The 18,397-nt window shown below is 40.7% G+C and overlaps 2 protein-coding genes across 17 annotated transcripts in view; one reads left to right on the top strand and one right to left on the bottom strand.

The window, feature by feature from the left end:
• The window catches only part of LOC142665691 (prefoldin subunit 4-like), a 270,809-nt gene that overhangs the window by 130,346 nt on the left and 122,066 nt on the right, over positions 1-18,397 (bottom strand). For both annotated transcript variants that reach the window (XM_075845436.1, XM_075845437.1), the window contains one exon: positions 177-231. In XM_075845436.1, coding sequence (XP_075701551.1) covers positions 177-231 — 55 coding nt within the window. The remainder of the gene's footprint in view (positions 1-176; positions 232-18,397) is intronic.
• The window catches only part of BCAS1 (brain enriched myelin associated protein 1), an 87,764-nt gene that overhangs the window by 52,557 nt on the left and 16,810 nt on the right, over positions 1-18,397 (top strand). For 8 of the 15 annotated variants that reach the window (XM_075845427.1, XM_075845420.1, XM_075845422.1 and 5 more), the window contains 6 exons: positions 9,136-9,168; positions 11,062-11,238; positions 13,446-13,487; positions 15,462-15,611; positions 16,006-16,047; positions 18,047-18,214. In XM_075845427.1, the coding sequence (XP_075701542.1) occupies positions 9,136-9,168; positions 11,062-11,238; positions 13,446-13,487; positions 15,462-15,611; positions 16,006-16,047; positions 18,047-18,214 (612 nt within the window). The remainder of the gene's footprint in view (positions 1-9,135; positions 9,169-11,061; positions 11,239-13,445; positions 13,488-15,461; positions 15,612-16,005; positions 16,048-18,046; positions 18,215-18,397) is intronic. The other 7 variants (XM_075845430.1, XM_075845425.1, XM_075845429.1 and 4 more) reach the window with 5 other exon arrangements.

Genomic DNA, 18,397 nt, shown 5'->3' with positions numbered 1-18,397 from the left:
CAGTGGCAACGTTTCTGCTAAATACCCCTCATCGGGCTTCAGTTGTACATTAGTCAGATATCAGGCAGTGTATATGATATAGTTAAACTTTTTTAGAATTTTACGTATACTTTCTGGTGGTTAGGAGACTCGGCCAAGTGGTTTCTTGCACCAATCATAAAAAAAAGAATCCTTACCTGAAAGAGAGAACTGCCTGACACCCCTCGTAGTCCTGACAAATTAGATTTCAGTCTGTAAAAAAGAATTCATTTATTTGCTCATTTGGTTAAATGTTGTAGCTATTTATTTTTAATATCTACCTTGGGGGCGGCAGTATCGACAGGGCTGGTTTAAGACAAAGTGTGGCCCTTGGCAAAGTTAAAAGTAATAATGCATTCAATTCAGAAGGCGGTGTACAGAGAACTGCATCTCTTTTTAGCGCGTCTAGGAGTGTTGGAAGCCTCAAAGCATGTCCCCCCTCTCAGACAAAAAAACCTGATCTATATACATATACAGTCATTACATCATACCATTATACCAGATGAGATATTACCTGCATACGGTTACTGAACACAACTCAGTGTTCTAAAAGCAATATTACCAATATTAATACACTATAAGGTCCAAATAATACTGCCACACCACGACCAAATAGTGACTAAATAATACCCCCATACTGTTACTGAATAATACCTCCACACCATAACCACATAGTGACTGAATAATACCCCCATACTATTACTGAATAATACCGCCACACCACGACCAAATAGTGACTGAATAATACCCCCATACTGTTACTGAATAATACCACCACACCATAACCACATAGTGACTGAATAATACCCCCATACTGTTACTGAATAATACCGCCACACCATAACCACATAGTGACTGAATAATAACCCCATACTGTTACTGAATAATACCGCCACATCATAACCACATAGTGACTGAATAATAACCCCATACTGTTACTGAATAATACCACCACACCATAACTACATAGTGACTGAATAATACCCACATACTGTTACTGAATAATACCACCACACCATAACCACATAGTGACTGAATAATACCACCACACCATAACCACATAGTGACTGAATAATAACCCCATACTGTTACTGAATAATACCGCCACACCATAACCACATAGTGACTGAATAATACCACCACACCATAACCACATAGTGACTGAATAATACCACCACACCATAACCACATAGTGACTGAATAATACCACCACACCATAACCACATAGTGACTGAATAATAACCCCATACTGTTACTGAATAATACCGCCACACCATAACCACATAGTGACTGAATAATACCCCCATACTGTTACTGAATAATACCACCACACCATAACCACATAGTGACTGAATAATACCCACATACTGTTACTGAATAATACCACCACACCATAACCACATAGTGACTGAATAATACCCCCATACTATTACTGAATAATACTGCCGCACCATAACCACATAGTGACTGAATAATACCACCATACTGTTACTGAATAATACCACCACACCATAACCACATAGTGACTGAATAATACCACCATACTATTACTGAATAATACCTCCGCACCATAACCACATAGTGACTGAATAATACCCCCATACTGTTACTGAATAATACCGCCACACCATAACCACATAGTGACTGAATAATACCCCCATACTGTTACTGAATAATACCGCCACACCATAACCACATAGTGATTGAATAATACCCCCATACTGTTACTGAATAATACCTCCACACCATAACCACATAGTGACTGAATAATAACCCCATACTGTTACTGAATAATACCGCCACACCATAACCACATAGTGACTGAATAATACCCCCATACTGTTACTGAATAATACCCCCATAATGTTACTGAATAATACCGCCACACCATAACCACATAGTGACTGAATAATACCCCCATACTGTTACTGAATAATACCACCACACCATAACCACATAGTGACTGAATAATACCCCCATACTGTTACTGAATAATACCGCCACACCATAACCACATAGTGACTGAATAATACCCCCATACTGTTACTGAATAATACCACCACACCATAACCACATAGTGACTGAATAATACCCCCATAGTGTTACTGACTAATACCACCACACCATAACCACATAGTGACTGAATAATACCCCCATACTGTTACTGAATAATACCACCACACCATAACCACATAGTGACTGAATAATACCCCCATACTGTTACTGAATAATACCACCACACCATAATCACATAGTGACTGAATAATACCCCCATACTGTTACTGAATAATACCCCCATACTGTTACTGAATAATACCGCCACACCATAACCACATAGTGACTGAATAATACCCCCATACTGTTACTGAATAATACCGCCACACCATAACCACAGTGACTGAATAATACCCCCATACTGATACTGAATAATACCACCACACCATAACCACATAGTGACTGAATAATACCCCATACTGTTACTGAATAATACCGCCACACCATAACCACATAGTGACTGAATAATATCCCATAATGTTACTGAATAATACCACCACACTATAACCACATAGTGACTGAATAATACCCCCATACTGTTACTGAATAATACCACCACACCATAACCACATAGTAACTGAATAATACCTCCATACTGTTACTGAATAATACCGCCACACCATAACCACATAGTAACTGAATACCCCCATACTGTTACTGAATAATACCACCACACCATAACCACATAGTAACTGAATAATATCCCATAATGTTACTGAATAATACCACTACACCATAACCACATAGTAACTGAATAATATCCCATACTGTTACTGAATAATACCGCCACACCATAACCACATAGTAACTGAATATCCCCATACTGTTACTAAATAACACCACCACACCATAACCACATAGTAACTGAATAATATCCCATAATGTTACTGAATAATACCACCACATCATAACCACATAGTGACTGAATAATACCCCCATACAGTTACTTAATAATACCGCCACACCATAACCACATAGTAACTGAATAATACTCCCATACTGTTACTGAATAATACCGCCACACCATAACCACATAGTGACTGAATACCCCCATACTGTTACTGAATAATACCACCATACTGTTACTGAATAATACCACCACACCATAACCACATAGTGACTGAATAATACCCCCATACTGTTACTGAATAATACCGCCACACCATAACCACATAGTGACTGAATACCCCCATACTGTTACTGAATAATACCACCACACCATAACCACATAGTGACTGAATAATACCCCCATACTGTTACTGAATAACACCACCACACCATAATCACAATAGTGACTGAATAATACCTCCATACTGTTACTGAATAATACCGCCACACCATAACCACATAGTGACTGAATAATACCCCCATACGGTTACTGAATAATACCGCCACACCATAACCACATAGTAACTGAATACCCCCATACTGTTACTGAATAATACCACCATACTGTTACTGAATAATACCGCCACACCATAACCACAGTGACTGAATAATTCCCCCATACTGTTACTGAATAATACCGCCACACCATAACCACATAGTAACTGAATACCCCCATACTGTTACTGAATAATACCACCACACCATAACCACAGTGACTGAATAATACCCCCATACTGTTACTGAATAATACCGCCACACCATAACCACATAGTGACTGAATAATACCCCCATACTGTTACTGAATAATACTCCCATAATGTTACTGAATAATACCCCCATAATGTTACTGAATAATACCGCCACACCATAACCACATAGTGACTGAATAATACCTCCATACTGTTACTGAATAATACCGCCACACCATAACCACATAGTAACTGAATAATACTCCCATACTGTTACTGAATAATACCGCCACACCATAACCACATAGTGACTGAATACCCCCATACTGTTACTGAATAATACCACCATACTGTTACTGAATAATACCGCCACACCATAACCACATAGTGACTGAATACCCCCATACTGTTACTGAATAATACCACCACACCATAACCACATAGTGACTGAATAATACCCCCATACTGTTACTGAATAATACCACCACACCATAATCACAATAGTGACTGAATAATACCTCCATACTGTTACTGAATAATACCGCCACACCATAACCACATAGTGACTGAATAATACCCCCACACCATAACCACATAGTGACTGAATAATACCCCCATACTGTTACTGAATAATACCGCCACACCATAACCACATAGTAACTGAATACCCCCATACTGTTACTGAATAATACCACCATACTGTTACTGAATAATACCGCCACACCATAACCACAGTGACTGAATAATTCCCCCATACTGTTACTGAATAATACCGCCACACCATAACCACATAGTAACTGAATACCCCCATACTGTTACTGAATAATACCACCACACCATAACCACAGTGACTGAATAATACCCCCATACTGTTACTGAATAATACCGCCACACCATAACCACATAGTGACTGAATAATACCCCCATACTGTTACTGAATAATACTCCCATAATGTTACTGAATAATACCCCCATAATGTTACTGAATAATACCACCACACCATAACCACATAGTGACTGAATAATACCTCCATACTGTTACTGAATAATACCGCCACACCATAACCACATAGTGACTGAATAATACCCCCATACTGTTACTGAATAATACCGCCACACCATAACCACATAGTGACTGAATACCCCCATACTGTTACTGAATAATACCACCATACTGTTACTGAATAATACCGCCACACCATAACCACATAGTGACTGAATAATACCCCCATACTGTTACTGAATAATACCGCCACACCATAACCACATAGTAACTGAATACCCCCATACTGTTACTGAATAATACCGCCACACCATAACCACATAGTGACTGAATAATACCCCCATACTGTTACTGAATAATACCCCCATAATGTTACTGAATAATACCCCCATAATGTTACTGAATAATACTGCCACACCATAACCACATAGTGACTGAATAATACCCCATACTGTTACTGAATAATACCGCCACACCATAACCACATAGTGAACGAATAATAGCCCCATACTGTTACTGAATAATACCGCCACACCATAACCACATAGTGACTGAATAATACCCCCATACTGTTACTGAATAATACCCCCATAATGTTACTGAATAATACCCCCATAATGTTACTGAATAATACTGCCACACCATAACCACATAGTGACTGAATAATACCCCATACTGTTACTGAATAATACCGCCACACCATAACCACATAGTGAACGAATAATAGCCCCATACTGTTACTGAATAATACCACCACACCATAACCACAGTGACTGAAAAATACCCCCATACAATTACTGAATAATACCGCCACACCATAACCACAGTGACTGAATAATACCCCCATACTGTTACTGAATAATACCGCCACACCATAACCACAGTGAATGAATAATACCCCCATACTGTTGCTGAATAATACCGCCACACCATAACTACCACCGTGACTAAATAATACCACCATACTGTTACTGAATAATACCGCCACACCACAACCACATAGTGACCGAATAATGCCCCATACTGTTACTGAATAATACCACCACACCATAACCACATAGTGACTGAATAATACACCCATACGGTTACTGAATAATACCGCCACACCATAACCACATAGTGACTGACTAATACCCCCATACTGTTACTGAATAATACCACCACACCATAACTACCACATAGTGACTAAATAATACCACCATACTAATACTGAATAATACCCCCACACCATAATCACATAGTGACTGAATAATACCCCCATACTGTTACTGAATAATACCACCACACCATAATCACATAGTGATTTAATAATACCCCCATACTGTTACTGAATAATACTGCCACACCATAACCACCACATAGTGACTGAATATTACCCCCATAGTGTTACTGAATAATACCACCATACGGTTACTGAATAATACCGCCACACCATAACCACATAGTGACTGAATAATACCCCATACTGTTACTGAATATTACCGCCACACCATAACCACAGTGACCGAATAATACCACCATACTGTTACTGAATAATACCACCACACCATAACCACATAGTGACTGAATAATACCCCCATACTGTTAATGAATAATACTGCCACACCATAACCACAGTGACTGAATAATACCCCCATACTGTTACTGAATAATGCTGCCACACCATAACCACAGTGACTGAATAATTTCCCATACTGTTACTGAATAATACTGCCACACGATAACCAGTGTCTGAATAATACCCCCATACTGTTACTGAATAATACCACCACACCATAACCACATAGTGACTGAATAATACCACCATACTGTTACTGAATAATACCGCCACACCATAACCACATAGTGACTGAATAATACCCCCATACTGTTACTGAATAATACCGCCACACCATAACCACATAGTGACTGAATAATACTCCCATACTGTTACTGAATAATACCTCCACACCATAACCACAGTGACTGAATAATACCCCCATACTGTTACTGAATAATACCACCACACCATAACCACATAGTGACTGAATAATACCCCCATACTGTTACTGAATAATACCCCCACACCATAACCACATAGTGACTGAATAATACCCCATACTGTTACTGAATAATACCACCACACCATAACCACATAGTGACTGAATAATACCCCATACTGTTACTGAATAATACCGCCACACCATAACCACATAGTGACTGAATAATACCCCCATACTGTTACTGAATAATACCACCACACCATAACCACATAGTGACTGAATAATACCCCATACTGTTACTGAATAATACCGCCACACCATAACTACATAGTGACTGAATAATACCCCCATACTGTTACTGAATAATACCACCACACCATAACCACATAGTGACTGAATAATACCCCATACTGTTACTGAATAATACCGGCACACCATAACCACATAGTGACTGAATAATACCCCCATACTGATACTGAATAATACCGCCACACCATAACCACATAGTGACTGAATAATACCCCCATACTGTTACTGAATAATACCGCCACACCATAACCACATAGTGAGTGAATAATACTCCAATACTGTTACTGAATAATACCTCCACACCATAACCACATAGTGACTGAATAATACCCCCATACTGTTACTGAATAATACCACCACACCATAACCACATAGTGACTGAATAATACCCCATACTGTTACTGAATAATACCGCCACACCATAACCACATAGTGACTGAATAATACCCCCATACTGTTACTGAATAATACCACCACACCATAACCACATAGTGACTGAATAATACCCCATACTGTTACTGAATAATACCGCCACACCATAACTACATAGTGACTGAATAATACCCCCATACTGTTACTGAATAATACCACCACACCATAACCACATAGTGACTGAATAATACCCCATACTGTTACTGAATAATACCGCCACACCATAACCACATAGTGACTGAATAATACCCCCATACTGTTACTGAATAATACCACCACACCATAACCACATAGTGACAGAATAATACCCCCATACTGTTACTGAATAATACCGCCACACCATAACCACATAGTGACTGAATAATACCCCATACTGTTACTGAATAATACCGCCACACCATAACCACATAGTGACTGAATAATACCCCCATACTGTTACTGAATAATACTCTTATACAAACACCAATATTACAATCATATAGTGACCATATAGTGGTAGAAGCCAGTTATACACAAGAGCTCTGCCGACTATAGAAGGGATTACAGCACATTTATATCTAGCGAATCCCAGGTGATGATTTTCTCTGATTAGAGTCATTCACTTTCCCTTATTTTCTACATCTGGCCCACACGTATTCCTGCCACGACTCGTCTCTGCAGAATTTGACAAACAGACATGTTGGTTTCTTGCTTTTCCAGCACCCTCCCCACCTATACCCCATCCTCTAAACAAACTCGTAATCCACAGTGCCCCAGACAGTAATAATGATCCCTCAGTGCTCGACACTATAAAATTGCCCCATTAGTAACCATGCCCCCTTTTTTGCCTCCACAGTAATAATGCCCAGTGTGCCCCCTGTATATGGTGCCACAGCATCCCCTGTAGATAGCACCACACAGTTCCCTGTAGATAGCGCCACACAGCCCGTCCTAGTATATAGTGCCACACAACCTGTCCTAGTTTATAGTGCCACACAGCTCATCCCCCTTGTACATAGTTCCACACAGTCCACCCTTGTACTAAGTGCCACACAGCCCCCTTCTCCCTTGTATATAGTGTCACAGAGCCCCCCTTGTATACAGTGCCACACACAGCTCCCCCCTCCGATTGTATATAGTGCCACACAGACCGCCAAAAAAAACACCAAAAAACCCATTGAACTTACCTTACCCCGTTCGTGCGATGGACAGAGCGCTTCACATCCTCGAGCGCGAACCTTGCGCAGGCCAGCATGATGCAGTGACGTCATCACGTCACTCCGCGCTGGGATTCTTGCTAGTTCCTTATAGGCTGCAGGCCTAATGTGGCCTGCAGCCTTTTGTATTCAATTGCATCTGCGTCCTGAGGACGCAGATACAAGTGGATGTGGCTGTCGCTAGCACCGGAGCTAGCGACGCCACCGGGCATGAGGGGACCAGGCGGCGCGGGCCCTGTAGCAGCCGCTATAGTGGCCAGGGTCCCTGGGTAATTTCCCGGTTTGCCCCTCACCAACGCCAGCCCTCCATATTGGAGACACACTTCGTTCCTGCATTGTTTGTAGCAGCTGCGATGAGTGGGAGTTAATGGACAGAAAAGTGTCAATAGATTCATACAGTCTTCTGTATGTGATGGAATACAGCCCCTGCCCCAGAGACCAGGGAGTGACGGAGAGCTGCATACAGAGCCTTCTCTTTGTGTATAGAGTATAGTGTTACTATCCTGCCTTTTATCTAGGCTTCCAGCAGTACAAGGTAAATATTATGTTTATTTCCTTCACAGTCGAAAAAGGAGCAACAGACAAGTTGCAGCAAAGTAAGTCGGAATTGTGCACCAAGTCCATCTGCTTGATTATGTTATAAGCTTATTAACTTCCTCTTATTAATAAATAATGAGTGGTAACCATCCTGCCTGCTGACTGTTTCCAGTATAACAGAAATCTGCATCGAGTTTAGTGGCCACGGATCCTCACTGTGATACATACTTTAGGGAACATATAATTGATTATATACTTTAATGAATAAGTTGATTTTACAATGGCCACGGTCTGTCCAGAGCTGTCACTGTGTATTCAGAGCCTGTACTAGCAGCCACTTATTGTGTGAAGACACAATCATATATCACACTGCTGTCATCTAATTAAACAGTCATTGTTCAGTTACTGCTCCGTTCTACAGTCATATCATCTGTCGTACCGCAGGGAGACATGCACCAAGAATTAGGAATAGTGGACACTGCGTCCAGGAGTAGATAGATAGATAGATAGATAGATAGATAGATAGATAGATAGATAGATAGATAGATAGATAGATAGATAGATAGATAGATAGATAGATAGATAGATAGATAGATATGAGATAGATAGATAGATAGATAGATAGATAGATAGATAGATAGATAGATAGATAGATAGATAGATAGATAGATAGATAGATAGATATGAGATAGATATGAGATAGATAGATATGAGATAGATATGAGATAGATAGATATGAGATAGATATGAGATAGATAGATAGATAGATAGATAGATAGATAGATAGATAGATAGATAGATAGATAGATAGATAGATAGATAGATAGATAGATAGATAGATAGATAGATATGAGACAGATAGATAGATAGATAGATAGATAGATAGATAGATAGATAGATAGATAGATATGAGATAGATAGATAGATAGATATGAGATAGATATGAGATAGATAGATAGATAGATAGATAGATAGATAGATAGATAGATAGATAGATAGATAGATAGATAGATATGAGATAGATAGATAGATAGATAGATAGATAGATAGATAGATAGATAGATAGATAGATAGATAGATATGAGATAGATAGATAGATAGATATGAGACAGATAGATAGATAGATAGATAGATAGATAGATAGATAGATAGATAGATAGATATGAGATAGATAGATAGATAGATAGATAGATAGATAGATAGATAGATAGATAGATAGATAGATATGAGATAGATAGATAGATAGATAGATAGATAGATAGATAGATAGATAGATAGATAGATAGATAGATAGATAGATAGATAGATATGAGATAGATAGATAGATAGATAGATAGATAGATATGAGATAGATAGATAGATAGATAGATAGATAGATAGATAGATAGATAGATAGATAGATAGATAGATAGATAGATAGATAGATAGATAGATAGATATGAGATAGATAGATAGATAGATAGATAGATAGATATGAGATAGATAGATAGATAGATAGATATGAGACAGATAGATAGATAGATAGATAGATAGATAGATAGATAGATAGATAGATAGATAGATAGATAGATAGATAGATAGATAGATAGATAGATAGATATGAGATAGATAGATAGATAGATAGATAGATAGATAGATAGATAGATAGATAGATAGATAGATAGATAGATAGATAGATAGATATGAGATAGATAGATAGATAGATAGATAGATAGATAGATAGATAGATAGATAGATAGATAGATAGATAGATAGATAGATAGATAGATAGATAGATAGATATGAGATAGATAGATAGATAGATAGGACATATGTTTTATTGTCTTAATAATAATAATAATAATAATAATAATAAATAGTAATAATTATAATAATAAATAATAATGCTGTAATGTTGATATAAGAATAATATTGTACTAACTCCCCATACTAATGACTAATCTCTGTTGTAGGTTGTGGTAGAACAGTCTGTTGTGTCTGTGTCTGTAACCTCAGAGAAGTCGCCCCCCGAGCAGGTATTAATACAGGAGCCTAAATCCTCTGATGTCCCAACACAGATCACAGCCTCAGAAGAAGGGAAAGCTGCTAAAGAGACTACAGCCCCCCGACCCAAACTATTCTGGAGGAAGGTCAGTATATAACCTGCTGAATTGTCTGGGTAACTGTATCTGCAATGGCCGCCCCGAGAGATAACACAGGACACCTCAGCATAGTTACATATTTAGTACAGTTGAAAAAAGACACATGTCCATCAAGTTCAACCCTAGTCAAGGTTATTTAAAGGTTATTGTCTGCACACAATGTAAATGGTGGGTGTATGAAATATCGGATAGATGATGGATAATAACATCACTGCTGCAGTCATCCATTGTAATGTACAGATCTGTAATCTATCGTCCATACTGTATCACATCTGTTTTATTACCAAAAAAACACAGTACAATCTTATTTTATCTTTCAATTTTTGTGTACACAGATACACACACAGATGAAACAATGTTGTAATCATGAAGGACACACTGCACAGGATTCAATTTAAATGTGGTTCTCTAGAAACGGCCAAAGATCACTCTGTTCTGTAGCCCACATGGCAAGTAATGACAGTGAATGTGGTCGCAGCCATTTTACTTGCAATGTAGGCTACTGGACAAAGCGATTTTTGGCCATTGGACCTGTGTTGTGGCCAAACTCATCGTGTAGCCCCAGCCTAGAACTATACTATATATCAATATATATGAGATAGATACACACAACGTGGGTGTGTGTATATGTTTGTGTATGTATATGTGTGTGGGTGAATATGTGTGTATGAAGGCGTGTTTGTGTGTATATAAATACACAGTGGAGTCCCATTATTCTGAGCAGCGGGTAATATCCAGAGTACCCGCCGTGGGCAGCGCGGACAGCAGTAGACGGGCGGGGAGTGATCAATAAGGTGCTGGTCGGTGGTCTCCGGTATCTGGCGCCGCTGACTGCAGAACATCCCACCTTTTCTGGAGGGCACGCGGGGGAGGGTCCATAGAGCGAACAAGACAATTGAGGTCCCACAGATGCTGAATTGGGTTCAGGTCTGGTGAATTAGGGGCCAGGGAAGTACTTGGAGGTCTTGGTCGGGCTCTTCCTGTCGGACATTTCTAGCCGGGTGACGTGTCGCATTGTCTTGCTGGAAGATTCCATCTGCCCCAGGGAAGACAATCATCATGTAGGGGGGGGGGACGTGATCTACAACAATGGATTCATACCCAGATCTCCTCAGAGCCGTCCACATGGATGAGTGGCCCAGAGAACGGCATGAAATATTCCCCCGCCCATAACGCTGCCGCCACCGGCTCGTGTTCTTCCAGCAATGGCTGCCGGGTGTTTGTTCTCTGATGTTTCTCGCCTGACGCGCCGACGTCCATCCGTTCCATGAAGCAGAAAACGTGACTCATCGGAGAAGACGACTCTTTACCAATCATCGGGGGTCCAATTCCGGTCCTGCCGCGCATATTGAAGCCTTTTTTTCCGCTGCCCCTTGTTACACAGGAGCGGTGACCGTCCGTTGGCTCCGGAGCCCCATACACAGTCGGGTTCACTGGACTGTTGTATTAGACACGTCTGGTCGCCCCTGGTAGGTTTTCACGGTGAGCTGCTCCGCTATAGCGTGTCATTCGTCCCTCGCGCACATTCATAGCCGACGTTCATCTCTCACATCAATGTCGCGTGGTGCTCCGCAGTTTCCACATTCCCAATGGCGCCATTTGTCCACTCACAATACACTCACCACAGCAGCACGCGAACACTTCACAAACTGCGCTGTGTGAGAAATACCGACACCCTGGCCCGAAAGCCGATAATCATTTATTTTTGCAACTCTGATAAATCGCCCCTTTTACCCACGACGACGACGAGCGATATGTGATCAGATAGCCGACTGCCCACCTTACATACCCACCAAGCCCACCACACATCACTTCATGGGTTACGCGCTGCCGACGTCGAAAGTAGGAGGTGATCATAATAAATGGGACTCGACTGTGTATATATGTGATTTATTGGTGGCAGGGACTAACACATTCATTTACCTCCTCTTTGCTTTAGTACATTTACATTAGACAATTTTAAAAACAAAATCTGACTGTCGGTGTCTCTTTTCCTGTTCGCTCTCCTGACGTCCGAGTTTTTGTGAATACTTTGCGCTGTTACTCTTGTTACGTCTCTGTTTGTCTGCTGGTATATACACTATATACACTATACACAGGTAGCAGGTGATATTACACCCTGATCTCCAATGTTCGTTTATTTTTTATTTATTTTGAGATTTATTAAACAAAAATATCTAATATTTTTTTTTTAGTCTTTTAAGGGAGAACCACAAACCAATAAAATCCAGGAGAATGTAAGTCCATCGTATCATAGAGGTGACATTATTTAATTATCACTAGATATAATTATGATCGATCCTCAATAAAACTGAAATCCTCTTATACAAATTGTCCCGGTCAGTCCACGGGACAGGAGTGTGGACCCCTTAAAATGGGTTCGGACTTTGTGCAGGGAATCCTCAGGTCACATCCCCAGAGTAGCCTCAAATAGTAAGAGCTGCACATAAGATTTCAGAAGCAAGGTACCGGAATCAAAAATCAGAAGCAATAGTCGTACAGTTCGTGCAACAAGATAAGGCAGATACAAGTGAGGTCGGCAGATAGACAAATACAGGTCAGGCCGATATACAGATACAGGCGAGGGCAGGCGGATATACAGGTAAAAACCGGTAGACATACAGATATAGGAGAAGTCCGGTATATAGATACTGCTGAGGTCAGGAAGATATACAGGTGAGAGAAGGTAGATATACAGATATAGGAGAAGGCAGTTATATAGATACAGGTGAGGTCAGGCAGATATACAGCTACAGGTGAGAGCAGGTAAATATAAGAGAAGGGAGGTACATAGATATAGGTGAAAGCAGGTAGCTATACAGATATAAGAGAAGGCAGGTATATAACTACAGGTGGGAGCAGGTAGCTATACAGATATAAGAGAAGGCAGGTATATAACTACAGGTGGGAGCAGGTAGATATATAGATATAAGAGAAGGCAGGTATATAGCTACAGGTGGGAGCAGGTAGATATATAGATATAAGAGAAGGCAGGTATATAGCTACAGGTGGGAGCAGGTAGATATATAGATATAAGAGAAGGCAGGTATATAGCTACAGGTGGGAGCAGGTAGATATATAGATATAAGAGAAGGCAGGTATATAACTACAGGTGGGAGCAGGTAGATATATAGATATAAGAGAAGGCAGGTATATAACTACAGGTGAGAGCAGGTAGATATATAGATATAAGAGAAGGAATATATATATAGATACAGGTGAGGTCAGGCAGATATACAGCTACAGGTGAGAGCAGGTAAATATAAGAGAAGGCAGGTATATAACTACAGGTGGGAGCAGGTAGCTATACAGATATAAGAGAAGGCAGGTATATAACTACAGGTGGGAGCAGGTAGCTATACAGATATAAGAGAAGGCAGGTATATAACTACAGGTGGGAGCAGGTAGATATATAGATATAAGAGAAGGCAGGTATATAGCTACAGGTGGGAGCAGGTAGATATATAGATATAAGAGAAGGCAGGTATATAGATACAGGTGGGAGCAGGTAGATATATAGATATAAGAGAAGGCAGGTATATAGATACAGGTGGGAGCAGGTAGATATATAGATATAAGAGAAGGCAGGTATATAGATACAGGTGGGAGCAGGTAGATATATAGATATAAGAGAAGGCAGGTATATAGATACAGGTGAAGGCAGGTATATAGATACAGGTGAAGACAGGTATATAGATACAGGTGAAGGTGGGCAGATACAGGTAAAGGCAGGTAGATAGACAGACAGAGGTTAGGTTTCTATAAACAGAGGTGATCAGCCATATTGTACGACCAAATAAAAGGTTTCCATATAATTTTCCCCCCAAAATGTACAATTATGTATAATATTTCATTGTTTTCTCCATTATCTCTATAGTATTACAAATATTTTTTTTCTGAAATAATTTGGGAAATAACATTTATTCTACATTTCACTACAGTGTATAAAATATTAATATTATTTATCAAATTCCTAATGAAACATTATCAGCAATGTCAGAAAAATATTGAAATTACAGATGAAAAGTAATATACAGTAATAGAAGAATATTTAGTCGTGCGGTTTCTCTATTAATCCTCCATACAGCAGCCAGTTTATAGGCTACATCATAATCCATCGTATGGCATGCAGTAGAATATCAATACAGGATGATACCGGTACCATCGTCGTCACTAACCCATTAATAACTGGTCAATCATCCGTGTTGTAGGGTGTGGAGGAGCCGGCAGCACAATCTGTGTCAGTAACCTCAACCCCAGAGCCGATCACAGTCCAGATCCCGGACTCCAATGTCCAACCGCAGGAGAACGAGAACCCTGTGGTGGAGCCATCTCCTCGCTCTGTCCCTTTCTGGAGAAAGGTTGGCAAACTCGGGTGTATTTCCACATGGGTTGTGTGCAGGCTTCATATACATTGCAAAGCTTGGGCTTACATCCTCTGCAATCTTTACTGTTTTACCAACCTTGCCACCTGAGGCCGGGCCGCTCTTAGATTCACTGCTAATGGGCTGCATTATTCTTTTATTTCAAGTGAATGTTCACACCATTTGTGGTTTTTAATTACGTGTGGGTCTAAAATCCTCTGCCAATTCATTTCTTCATATATCTTTATATCCATCGGAGCTGCATTTTTCTGATACAGAGCTCCAAATCCTCTGCAGAGACAGGCTTTTCCATGCTCACCCACTAAATGAAACGTAGATGTCTGTCAACCGTGTGCTAACATCTTGTCTTCTATTAATATTATGTTTCCAGTCTTTTAGAGGAGATCCCCAGCCTCCTAAAAATCAGGACAATGTAAGTGAAGCTTCTCATACAGAAATGATCCACGAACGTTAAGAATGATCAAATCTCCTCCGCGCGCTGCGTAAATAATCTGCCAAAAAAACCATTCAGAAATTGACCTGCAGAAAATGATTCCGCAGCATGTCAATTTATGCTGCGGAACCTCTTGTTCTCTGTTGCGGGTTTTCCCCAGTGAATTAAACGCGGAAGTATAACCCGCAAGAAATCTCAAACGTTGGCATATTTGCGGCGGAAAAGCTGCGATATCGCCTCAAAAATCGCAGCTCAGAAAAAAAAAGTTATACTTTCCCAGATCTCTATGCTTCTGCGTCCAGCCCGGTCTCCAGAGGTGACGTTTATTCCCATGTGACTGCTGCAGCCAATCACAGACTGCAGGAGTCACATGGGATGAAACGTCACCCCAGGAGGCCGGGCTGCAGGACGTCAGAGGGACGCGTCGAAATGACTACGGGTAAGTATGAACTTTTTTTTTTTAACCTGCTGCTTTCCGCAGCGGACATTCCGGCTGAAAAACTGCGCCACAATTTGATGCAGTTTTTCGACCGAAATTCCATGCGGCATCCTGAGCGGATACGCTGTGTTCTTTTACGTGGCGTATCCGCCCTGTGTGAACATAACCTTACAGAGAGGCCTTTGTGCAACCTGATCTGCAGAAGAATTTCTATGTTAATGTGGAGGACTTCAGCTTCATGGAAACAGATGATACAGCACCATCCCTACTGTGTGCCACGTTTATAGTCATTTTAGGGCCATTTAGCGTAATTGATGGGAAAGTGATGAATTCCTTTAATTTATCGGAAAGACTTAGGCCTCATGCACACGAACGTAGCCATGTGCACAGCCGTGATTTTCGGGTCGGCCGGCCATTGAGTGACACCCACGAGCCGCCCGCAAATTGCGGGCCGTGCACATGGCCACCTCCATTATTTCCTATGAGCCTGGACTGCCGAACACGGCTGTAATAAGACATGTCCGTTCTTTCTGCGGTGCGGGCTCCGGGGCCATGGAAACCACGGTCGTGTGCATGGGCCCATAGGAATGAATGGGGCCGCAATTCTCCCGTGGATTTTTGGGGGAATTGCGGACGCAAAAGCACGTTCGTGTGCATGGGGCCTTATTGATATTTATAATAAATTAAATATTAACAATGACATTCAATTATTCATTCTTGTGTAACATTTGCATAGTCCTGGTGAGGAGGGGGATACAAAACAGGAAACTATTAATCATCAATCTACAACTTATTGGGGGTATGAAGACCCGAGCGGAGAGCATTGGACGACATCATGAATATTGTCTCCATTCACTTATGTCTAGACCTCCCATGATCATTAACAATGACCAATGTATTATCCATAGTAGACGAACGATGACAAATCCGGCAGCAAGACAGTGGGGGAAATGTTGCATGCTGCATGCCACGTGCGCCACTTTCATAAATTTGGTGCAATTTGCACCCATTTGTAAATGTCTGCATTCTACAACACTATTCATAAATCGCCCTCAATGCCTATAACTGTTTGTAGTAATAGAGGGGTCGTCCAGTTCAGCAGACCCATATTATACACCCTATTAGGGAGTTCTGGGTTATAGAGGGGGTCCTCTGTTCAGGATCCTCATCTCTTGTAGTGGAGAGCGGTTACAATAGAGAGTCTCTCTCTCTGGAGGACCCGTCCTGTATTACACAGTCAACACATTGATATGAATAGACACTGTGTAATACTTAATTTCCCCTGCGGTGGCGCTGCATGGAAACTGAACAATTACTGCCAAGTTTCTTCACAGATCACAGCTGATCGCTGGGGGGTGCAGCAGGGGTGGGACTCTGTAATCAGATTATTGTCAAGGGACCCTTCTAACAAGTAGACATTGTTCTAAGAAGAACGCCCCTTTGACCAGTTAGAGTGGGATATGTTTGGCACTATCTTTACCTGTCACGGCCTCCTATATAACATCGTCCTCCTCTTTTAATGACTAATCTCTGTTGTAGGTTCTGGTAGAGCAGCCTGTTGTGTCTGTGTCTGTAAATTCAGAGAAATCAACCCCAGAAGAGGTTCTCACACCAGACACAAAACCATTAGACTTTGAGACATCACAACAAGAGAGTGGAAAATCCCAAAAAGAAGCCGCCGCTCGCCCACTGCCGTTCTGGAGGAAGGTTGGCAAAATCCAGAGATAATATAAATGTCATCATTGTGCTTCTTCTGGTTGTATTTACATAGGAGGGGAGCACTATAGGTTGGACTGAGAGGGGTATTGTGGCTGCTACTAACTGGGTAATCCAGGTGGCACTAATGGCTGTAATGTGGTTAATACTGATGGAGGCACTGAGGCTGGTATT

Source organism: Rhinoderma darwinii, chromosome 13 (genome assembly GCF_050947455.1).
Source record: "Rhinoderma darwinii isolate aRhiDar2 chromosome 13, aRhiDar2.hap1, whole genome shotgun sequence".
In the NCBI taxonomy this organism is placed as follows: domain Eukaryota; kingdom Metazoa; phylum Chordata; class Amphibia; order Anura; family Rhinodermatidae; genus Rhinoderma; species Rhinoderma darwinii.
This window is presented reverse-complemented; position numbering and strand designations above follow the sequence as displayed.